Raw genomic sequence first — 11,066 nt, 5'->3', positions numbered from 1 at the left:
TTTATTGTTTTAGTCAGCCCGCTCCCGGCCACATATAGTTTTTTTTTTAAACTCGGACAACCCCTTTAAAACAGTTTTAGAAAGCTGGCCCATTGAGTAAAAAGAAAAAACTTGCAGCACAAAATGATTTGCGCAGGAGCTCCCCTGGAGAAATCTGAATCTGCAGCAATTACTGACATGCTGCATATTCAATCGCAAATTTTTCTGGGGCGGCCACTGACAAATTGCCATTTACTTCCGCAGGAAACCTGCTGCGTGTCACCCAACACGATCTGGATCTGAACTTTTAGTGGGTTAGAAAAAGTGGTGGACTGATTTATGTGATTTTGAGCAGGCATATTTTTTATTATAATAATTTCATTATTTATATAGCGCACACAGATTACGCAGCGCTGCACAGAGCTTGTCACATCAGTCCCTGTCCCCAATGGGGCTCACCATCTAATCAACCTACCAGTATATTTTTGAGTGTGAGAGGAAACCGGAAGAAACCCCTGCAAACACAGAGAGAGCATACAAACTCTTTGCAGATGTTGACACTGGGACTTGAACCCAGGTCCCCAGCGCTGCAAGGCTGTAATGCTGACCACTAAGCCACTCTGCTGCGCACATTTGCTGCATCTCCCATTCACACATGATTGTCTTTTGTAAATCTGCAAAAGACATGTCCATTTTGTGTCATTATTGTATCAGCATCCATATAATTTCACATATGTGTGGCATAATAATACAAAGGGCAGTCCGTTAAAAAACGCATCAGTTTTTTAAAAACGCATGCGGTTTTTGAAAATGCACCCGTTTTTGTCAGTTTTTTATGGCGCAAATTCGGAAATCCTGTCAAAAACAGATGCGTTTTCTAAAAACGCATGCGTTTTTTAATGGACTGCTTCAAAAACAGACCAAAAAGGGTGTCAAAACGCCACGTGTGGCATCACCCTAAAGCGTCATATAGTGGCATCATATTCCACAGCACTGTATAGATACATGGGGGACATTTACATACATAACAAAACATTACAGAGCAATAACATAATCGTATAAAACAATAGGACTATCAGTTTATCCATGTCCATATGGCAAAATAATAATAAATCTATATAGCGCCATAATACTGCACAGCGCTGTACAGATCGCGGGGGGAGAAGATATACAAACATAATACGACAGTACATAATAATAACAATCATATAAAACTATAGAAGTATGGGTTGATATTTTGTCATGTCCGTATGACATAATAATAAAGCTTTTTTTCTACAGCTCCATCATATCGCACAGCGCTGTACAGGTCACGGGGGACGTATACGAACAAAATAAGACAATACAGAGAAATAACATTATAAAACAATTGGCGCGCTGGTTAAGCCGTTGTTTTACGCCTGCAAGAAGTCACAGACAGTATACTGAAGAATAAAACAAACGCGAAAATAGATAAGAATGAAAAAAAAAACATATGGGGGAAAAATCCCCTATTTTCTGGACGCAGTCTGACTAGTTATGGGAATTAGCCCAGAGAATGATCACTATGTTCGCTTTATGAAGAAACACATAGATCATGCAGGTTTCGGCGTACAAGGGCAGGGTCACATCACATGTATATACATTATTTGGGTTCCTTGTGATAAGCTCAATGCGTACGAAGGCATCCGAGGTATGTTAGTGGGAGTGCTCGGGATGCCTATAGGAAATGAGTCAGCCCCCGGGGTGTGCCAGAGCCAGGCATAGGGAAGCGCTTGTCTATGTCACATCATGTGTTGTAAACCCCTCCTCTCGGGGAAGTACTTACCATCTTTTAAAAATCACACCACTCTTAGTCCCTGCCCACTACTAGTGTGTATAGGAGGGCAAAAAAAAAAAAAGCCAATTAATTGAAATTCACCCAGGGTTGTCCTGGACAGTTTGCAATTTGCACTAGAAGTGTGAGCATCCCCCTGGTCCTGAGCACAAGGCGGGGGAGTCCTGGCCACATACAGGTACCTACCAGGAGCACCTTCTAGTTTTACAGGATCTTATTGGCAATACTGATCAATCATGGGACCTTCAAGGATCTCCAAGGTCTCCCTGCTGCTGCTGATGGTCCTGCAGGTGACATCTGCCTTCTCAGGTAAGTGACAATAACATATCTATAGGCTTTTGAGTATTTTGGGTTTTTGGTGATCCTGGAATAGGTTATTACTGGTGTTTTATATGTTCACATTTCCATTTATCTGCAATAACAGATGCTTATGATGTCTTGTATCAGGGATACGACTTACATACCCCATTGTAGGGTACTTTGCGTAATTTCCCTTGTGTCATCTGTAATGCAAACTGCAATGTGTGTGAACATTGCCCGAGCATGACTGGGATATCCTCTATCTATGGGATATTGTGGTGGTACTACAAGTATCAGGAGGACAGGCTTGTAGTCACAGGTTTACCTCACAGGTGCACTGGCATGAGTCCTGTCAGCCATTACTGGGGTATCCTGGTGTGTGGGGGGAGCATCTTTACCTCAGATAACCGCTGTATGATAATTAGGAGGGGCGTCTGAGGTGATGGTTGCTTGTGACACCGCACAGGTAACGACAGGTGCGGTCTCCTGTCTATCACATCGATAATTAGGATAATATCGCGATATGATTAGTCGCTGACTGATTATTAGCAGCGGTGACATTTACAACCGGCTTTTCCTTCACACCACACACGCTACCTGAGACACCGCCTCCAACTGCTAGGCACGCCCACGGGATGAATGGTTCGCCGCTTTTCCCGCATCTGATTGGGAGACGTGAAATCTGCCGATTGCGAGCCCCCGCCCTCGGAACCAATAAGAAAACAAGAGGGCGGGGTTAAAATGGGCGGTTTAATCGCGGGTCTTCTCCTTCTAGGATGATTTTTTCCCGCCCATTTTCTGTGAGGGGAGGATGAGTGCGTCACTAAGCATTGCCTTAGATGTGTGTGTGAGGATGAGGCAAGGGTGTGGTGGCCCCAGCTCTATGCCTGCTGATAAGGGCAGTTACGCACGTACATGGATGCTTTCACAAAGTCATGGCCTCTATGCCATGGTCACATTATGTCTTCTATATTTGCTTCCATAACGTTATTCTTGAGAGCTCTTATTTGCTGAGGCAAGAATGTGAATCTTCCAACTGCATGTACACTAATAAATTATGTCCTAGTCCTGTGGTAGCAAAATGGTGTTCACTTTTAGCAATCCCACCAAGGCTGCGTTCACACAGTGCGTTTTAAGATGCAATGGCTTCCCTCGTGATCTTACGTTGAGGTAAACGTAATGGAAATGCAACGTTACCTCAACATGTGATCATGGGGGAAGCGTTCGGATTGCGTCCTGTGAACCCATCCTCAAGATGTTGACCGATCGCAGTGCGTCACCTGTTCGCAGATAAAAGTGATAAAAGAGTTCACAACACCACTCACAAGTTAATGGTCTCAAGAAATTAATTAGTTACAAGTTTTTTTTTTTAATCTGTCGTGGCAATTTATGAGGTGCAACTTGACTAAATCTACTTTTTACTTCCAAGAGAGACAGAAATGCTCTTTTTAGGCCGTGCCATGACCAAAAGGCCACCATTGCACTAGTTTTCCTGTCAGAAACGCACGTGAATGTATTGCGACTGATAAAACGTATATCTCTTATGTCTTCGATGTTCCTTTTATGATCATTTTCGCTGGGATTCTTATATTATATCAAGCTTCCGTTACCATCAACACTAGTTGCTATATGAAGAGAATATGCGATGGGTGCTTATAACTTCCTAAAAGAATAATTTTATCACACATTTACATCACGTTAGCCTAATATAAAAGACCCTTCACCCATGAAATCCTCGTACATCTGTTCCAGACCTCAATACACACGTACACAAGCCATTTTAGGACCTTTGAAGGTCCTCCAAAGGTCCTGAAATCACAGATTGAAAGCGGACAGAAAGGACACAACCTCCATTTTCCAAAAAGCTTGATTCTAGTCCCATATGTAGGAAGTGATTCCAGACTTGTAGGGGCTATAATATTCATACAGCCCAGGAGCTATGGCCACCGTAATCCTCCCTGCTGAAAACAATTCAGATCAAGTCCATCACTAAGGAAGTGTTATGGCAGGTCTGTTATTAACAACCATTGGAAGGGTAATAATACAGTGAATGGGTAGGTAAGAAAGTGAAAGCGCAAAAAGAAATATCCGCAAATGTTAAAAAATTCCACTGACTCACTATCGGGTCTACAAAATGAGATAATTGGAGAAGATAATTTATATGTAGTCGGGTCTGACCCTTATTATAATCCTTACACTGGCTACTAAGAGAGGCCCTGGAGCAGACTACCCCCTTAGTGGTTGGTGTATTTGCGTCTGTTCAGAAGAGCTGATCCCGATTAGTATCTGATTCTTTTATTCTTTTTTATATTTGGTGTTATTGAAGCGCTCCACGTTGCAGCGACTTTCTTTCCTGTGAGTTGTCAGCTCTGGCGTCTTAAGGAACCACACCCTGCTGTGCCGAAGCTTGAGACATCCTATAAGTTATCTGGCATACAGTGTTTGTATTTAAACCTTCTGAAAGTCGTGTAATACCGCCCTGTTATCTCGCTCATCATCTTTTAACATTTCTGGAAGACTTTTCATACCGTATCAAGGTTCTTGTTACAATAACCCTAGTGATGTACATTTAGGGAGATTTTTAAGGGGTGACAAACTAACTAGTTGCCCTGATGCCTTTATATTCTTGACGGTAACTTTAGCAGCAAGTTGAAGTCACCATTAACTTCTTAATGATATATTGATATATTCAAGGACTAATGCACCATGTATAGGGTGTGGCGGGTCTTGTGGCTGTTCTTTGTGTCAACTTTCTGCTCTCGATAATATAAAGTGGTCCATGTTGGTGACCAATATGGGTGTTAATTTAAAACCCAAGCAGCCATGTTTTCCTAATATCTCATCACCCCTTTAATTCCCTGTACTCTTGTTAGGGCATTTTATAAGATGAATACTGTACATCTTTTCTCTTACATACATGTCACATATTTTAGTTTATAGTATTTTTCATCAGAACCTTTTGATTATTTGCTCCAAGAATGGACATTTTTACTTGTAGATTTATATGTAAACTTTACTTAAAGATATACAATAGATTTTGCTTAGTTTCCTAAAGGTGCGATTCAAGATTTCCTCATGTTATTCAGTAACTTAGAGGCCCCCCACGTGCTGCACCTTACATGATGCCAAGTTTCTATAACAGATAAGGCGGTAAAGGTGAAAGCAATTGTATAGCAATTACACCGCATGTGCCTATGTAATATCCAGCCTTATCATATCTAGAGGTGAAGGGGACATCGTAAGGCGCGCTAGAGCCTCTATCTATTTTCTGACGTCTCAGATTGAAGTTTCGGTATACAGAAGAAAAAGTACCCAGGAATTTACATTTTCTGTCTTACTACATATAGGAAGTATTGTATAATAAATGATGTAATATACAGTATACTATGGACAATGACACAATGTCTATAGTCTATCCTTCACATATTCCAATGACTAGTCATAAGGCAGGAGCCACATCCGCTTTACTCATCGATAATCCACTTCTAACTGTGCACATTTATTATAAATTATTTCCCCGTTTTTTGCTTTCCAATTCTGATTACGGTCCTAGATTAGGGATATAAATGCGGGATAAAGTTCACGTGTGGGGGCGTCTTCGGCGCTCGGTTAATGTTTAAGCCAGATGCTATTTGTGTCGCGCTTGAGTGAAAGTTGTAGGCGGTGAAATATTATACGGTGCCGTCACCTTGTGCTCTTTACTGGAAGGGTCTGGAACAAAGTAACGTACTCGGTCAGAAAAACTTGTTGAAAGTCACTCAGAAGTGTCACGCAGAATGAATCCTGTCTGGTCGAGTCTTTCGTGACGGGTCTTGTGCTTTTTTATTTTTAATGGCCACGCCCTGAACACGAGGCTCCTGCATTTTTTCAGGTTGGAGACATGTGTGTAGATCCCTAATTGTCTCTCTACTTCTGAACCTCCTTGGGGATTTCTATATCCACCATGTGACCCTACCACCGGCTAGTGGTAGGGTGATAAAAAAAAATTGGTGTTTCCATAACTTTTTATCATGTAATATTAGGAGTTTAGACTTGTATGAAATTATGGGGTCGAAGCATGAGGAAAGAAGTCGCTCCCAATGTTGTATCATCTACAATATATACGAGAACGAGGCTGCTCCAGGATGTTCAAACTTGTCGTAGGGTGTAAGGACGAGTTTTGCTTCTAAGTCGAGGAAATCTTGGCTCACATTCAGTTTCTTATATTTCCTCCTCCCGCCCTAAAATGCCTTCGTTCCTCGGAGAGACTGGAATAGACCGGGCTGACTGTATGCTGGTGGTATGCGCAAGCTAGGCCACTCCTATGTGCAATCATCTCCCTGCCTGGAAATCTTCTCCAGATGTATATACAGTAATATATACATGAGCTCCAGGCTTGTGTGATAAGTCTATAGACTTGTAGGGTCATCATATTCACCTCCAGGGAGAGAATGATACATCCATCAATGACGGCTACACCTGTCTCTTCCTAAGAAAGGAAGTCATAACATCTGTCTCCTCGGGGGGTTTCCATGTTCATTACATATTATTATCTCCTTGTATCTGTGTAAGGTGCGTCCCCTTATTTGATACTAACGCACCACGCTGTCAGTAATGGAGTCACCCGCGAGGCACTTGCCTGTCAGATCTGTTTACATTATATATATATATATATATATAGTGTAAAAAGCCTTGTATTGATTCGCTTCAGATGACGTTACACTTCCGGTATATATCTGTGACCTGGAATTTCTTGTATCTGGCATTCAATAGGTCAGAAATTCTTATACTATGGCATACTCTGGACTGGTTTTAGATTGGTTGGTTGTTGAGCTGTAAAATCTGTCCTATAGCTATCAAATATCATCCCAATAGTATGAAAAAGTATAATTTTATTTTAGTTTCATGTCTTTTTTTTTTTTAGATGACAATCTCCTCTGTATTTATATTGAATGCACATGACCGTCAGGGGGACGTATGTACATCCGCAAGCCTCTATACGTCCCCCATAGAGGGCAATGGCACGGAGCAATAGGTTGCCTCCGTACACAGGGAAAAGATAGGACATGTCCTATCTTTCCCCGTGTTACAGCGGCGTGGATCTCTATGGAGAGGGGAGGGGGTCACCCCTTCTCCTCTCCATGGCGCCGGACGTGTGCCCGCTCGGCTGCGGCGGTCACGCATTCGAGTGCATGTAGCTTAATTGATACTTTAGACTCCAAGTTTTAGGAAAAAAAAAATTAGAACTATAAAATTCATGTTTTTCTTCCAGGGATCACCAAATGTGACAGAAATGAGTTCCAGTGTGATGACGGGAAATGTATCCCATACAAGTGGGTCTGTGATGGCAGCGAGGAGTGCAGAGACGGTTCTGACGAGTTCCCAGATACTTGCCGTAAGTATCAGCTTAAGAAAACAACAACGAGAGACAACGAAATAAATAGTTTGTGTAATTCGGTGATTAATGTGTTCACATTATTCCCACCAGAGCATAAAACGTGCAGCCCGGACCAGTTTAGCTGTGGCGGCCGATCAAATCGCTGTATCCCCAAGTCCTGGCAATGTGATGACCAAGAAGACTGTGAAAATGGCTCCGATGAGAAGGACTGTGGTAGGTGTTTATCTTATTCTGTTTGCTCATTCTCTTCAGCTGACGCAACTTTTTTTTTACCATGGAAATCTACTGCGAGTTTCCCAATATCTCTAGTATTTGTCTAATTTGGCCTCCTGATTTATTTCCAGCTCGTAAGCCCTGCGCCTCTGATGACCAGTTCCAGTGCCGCAGCGGGATGTGCATCTCTCTAGCTTATCTATGCGACAATGACCACGACTGTGACGACAGCAGTGATGAAGACTCTTGCCCTCCCCCCACCTGTAGTCCAAACTTTTTCCAATGCAAGAACTCTTCCCTTTGCATCCCCAAACTATGGACATGCGATGGGGATCCCGACTGTGAAGACGGCTCCGACGAGGAGAGCTGTGAAGGGAAGGAGCCGATCAAGACTGACAAACCCTGTTACTCTTTGGAGTTCCACTGTGGTAGTGGGGAGTGTATACACATGAGCTGGAAGTGCGATGGAGGCTTCGACTGCAAGGACAAATCTGACGAAAAGGACTGTGGTACGTAAGATACTGGAACAAGAGTCTTGTAGGCCGTGTCGGACTGGCCCACCAGAGTACCAGAGGATCCTCCGGTGGGCCCCCAGAGGTGCATCAGAAAACAACATAATTTGAAGGCTGCTAGAGTATATTTCCTGGGGGGATAATGAAGAGTGGGCCCCCAGATTGATTTTCTCTGGTGGGCCTAAGGAAATCCAGTCCGACACTGCTTGTAGGCATGGGTGAATCTAAACTTTCTGCAGCCTGAGGTGAGCTATAGATTGGCACCCCCTCTTTCCCATCCATTAGTAATACATCAGGTTATTTATTTATTTTTAGTAAGTGGGTTCGCCATGCAGTTTCTTATGCAAATACTGACATTAGATGAGAAGAGTTAATATTTTAAGTGTCAGGTCCTGCTTTGTAGCAGATGACTGCCAAATCTTGCTGCAGATGGTGCTGCCTGAGACAGGCGGCTCAACTCGCCTCATGACTGGTGCACCCCTGCTTGTACAGAGCATTCACAATAAACTCTGCTAATTTTAATACGTCCTTCGTTTTGCAGAAAAACCAACCTGTAGCCCAGATCAGTTCCAGTGCAACAACGGCAAATGTATTCACGGCAGCCGGCAATGTGACAAAGTATACGACTGCGAAGACCTAAGTGATGAAATGGGCTGCGCAAACGGTGAGCATCCTACCAGACGTTATAGGCTAAGATCTGCTCCCCTCTTTGTCTCAAAATATTCATCAGAAATGTTAAATATCTTTCCTTTTCTCAAACCAGAGACAAAATGTGAAGGTCCCAACAAGTTCAGATGTTCCAGCGGTGAATGTATCCGTATGGACCAAGTGTGTAACCAGGTCATAGACTGCAGAGACTGGTCAGATGAGCCCATTAAGGAATGTGGTGAGTACAACTACCCTCAGGAGTGTCTACCCTCTCATCAGCTGGAAAGTTTTTGCATAGATATATAACGGTCCGATCTTCTATTTACCAGGCGAAAATGAGTGTTTGCGGAGAAACGGAGGCTGCTCTCATATTTGCAATGACCTCAAGATTGGATACGAGTGCTTGTGCCCAGATGGTTATCGCCTGGTTGGTGGAAGGAAATGTGAAGGTAAATACATTTTTAAATTTTGGTTAAAATTGTAGCAAGATGACACCAGTTCCATTATTACTGGGGATGTGTTCTATGAGCTACTCCGAATTAATAAAATTTTTATTCTGATCCTTTCAGATATTAATGAATGTGAGGTACCTGACACCTGCAGCCAAATCTGCACCAACTTGGAAGGAAGCTACAAGTGCGAATGTTATGATGGCTACCAAATAGATCCAGTAACTGGCTCCTGCAAGGGCATTGGTAAGTACAGTAGTGATTTCTTAAAGGGGGTTCTGATAAGCCCTGAAAAATCTATGGCCAAGCTAACTTTTCCCTCTACCATTGTCCAATGAGGTAGGACGTCTACCCCATTGGACAATATGGAAAGGGACATCTCTTGACCGGATATTAAGGGGGTTTCTATTTACGTTACTTAGGAACAGAAGCTTACCTCTTCTTCACCAACCGTCACGAGGTGAGGAAGATGACGCTGGACAGGAGGGAGTACACAAGCTTCATCCCAAGCCTTAAGAACGTCGTGGCATTGGACATGGAAATAGCTAGCAATAAAATCTATTGGTCGGATTTATCCCAGAAGAAAATTTACAGGTAATGAAAGTGATCATGACACGTCTTCTTGTATATTTTATGTATATGTTGGGAATTCTCCTGAAATAATAGACTAATTTTTTCTGTTCTTACCCCTACAGTTCTCTGATGGACAAGGCTCATAACTTTTCCCACCATGAAACTGTAATCGGCGAAGAAATTTTTGCTCCGGACGGTATTGCTGTAGATTGGGTCCATGCCAACCTATACTGGACAGATTCTGCCATTGGCGCCATCTCCGTGGCCAATACTGCGGGGTCCAAACGCAAAACACTCTTCAAGGAAGGCCTCGCTAAGCCAAGGGATATTGTGGTGGATCCCACAAGAGGGTAAAGAAGATTTTTATGCTTCTTTGTTCATTTTTGCATGTAATAAAGTAGTAACCGGAGAGCAATGATCTACAACTCCTGCAACTTTATAATTATATTAAATCCTCTTCTTTTTTACATTTTCAGCTTTATGTACTGGACCGACTGGGGTTCCCCTGCCAAAATTGAGAAGGGTGGTTTGAACGGAGCAGACAGACAGACTCTGGTTAACACCAATATTGAGTGGCCCAATGGCATAACAATGGGTGAGTACTATATAATGTGAATTGGAGAAACATGGTGTAAGACACAACTCAATACTGTTGTGTTGCTGCACCTCTCAGGAAATCTGTACAAGGATTCTCAATCTTAATACATATTGTATAATCACTTTTAGACCTGACCCATCAGAGACTGTACTGGGTGGACTCCAAGTTGCACACTCTGTCCAGCATTGATGTTACCGGAGACAACAGGAAGATGGTCATTGCTGATGAACAAACCTTATCTCATCCATTCGGCCTAACCATCTTTGAGGTAAGTTTTTATATTGCATTTCTCCACGATTTGCTCATGCCAGTTGTAGCCCTGCCAAGTTTTGTACCAAGTGTGCTCAATCCTACTTAACACCACTTAAGCCGGCTTTTAAGATTAATACTTATTGGTACTTTTCCTTCAAAAACATTCTTTAACATTTTGTTTTTCTTTTATAAGGACCTGGTCTTCTGGACTGATATGGACAATGAAGCTATATTCAGCGCTAACAGGCTGACCGGAGAAGAGATCAAGAAAGTGGCTGAGGATCTCTCATCACCGGAGGACATAGTCCTGTATCACAATAGAGGACAGCCTGAAGGTAGGACGCTTGTG

General features: G+C 42.7%; 1 protein-coding gene across 1 annotated transcript in view; it reads left to right on the top strand.

The window, feature by feature from the left end:
- Positions 1-1,850: 1,850 nt before the first annotated feature.
- The window catches only part of LOC140111719 (low-density lipoprotein receptor 1-like), a 12,910-nt gene continuing 3,694 nt past the window's right edge, over positions 1,851-11,066 (top strand). The window contains exons 1-13 of the mRNA XM_072132416.1: positions 1,851-2,104; positions 7,347-7,469; positions 7,563-7,685; positions 7,817-8,194; positions 8,739-8,861; positions 8,961-9,083; positions 9,175-9,294; positions 9,415-9,540; positions 9,717-9,888; positions 9,990-10,217; positions 10,344-10,462; positions 10,594-10,733; positions 10,911-11,052. Of these exons, the coding sequence (XP_071988517.1) occupies positions 2,032-2,104; positions 7,347-7,469; positions 7,563-7,685; positions 7,817-8,194; positions 8,739-8,861; positions 8,961-9,083; positions 9,175-9,294; positions 9,415-9,540; positions 9,717-9,888; positions 9,990-10,217; positions 10,344-10,462; positions 10,594-10,733; positions 10,911-11,052 (1,990 nt within the window). The 5' untranslated portion in view covers positions 1,851-2,031. The remainder of the gene's footprint in view (positions 2,105-7,346; positions 7,470-7,562; positions 7,686-7,816; positions 8,195-8,738; positions 8,862-8,960; positions 9,084-9,174; positions 9,295-9,414; positions 9,541-9,716; positions 9,889-9,989; positions 10,218-10,343; positions 10,463-10,593; positions 10,734-10,910; positions 11,053-11,066) is intronic.

This window comes from Engystomops pustulosus, unplaced genomic scaffold (genome assembly GCF_040894005.1).
Source record: "Engystomops pustulosus unplaced genomic scaffold, aEngPut4.maternal MAT_SCAFFOLD_572, whole genome shotgun sequence".
NCBI lineage: Eukaryota > Metazoa > Chordata > Amphibia > Anura > Leptodactylidae > Engystomops > Engystomops pustulosus.
Note: the sequence above shows the minus strand (reverse complement) of the source record. Positions and strands in the feature narration are given on the sequence as shown.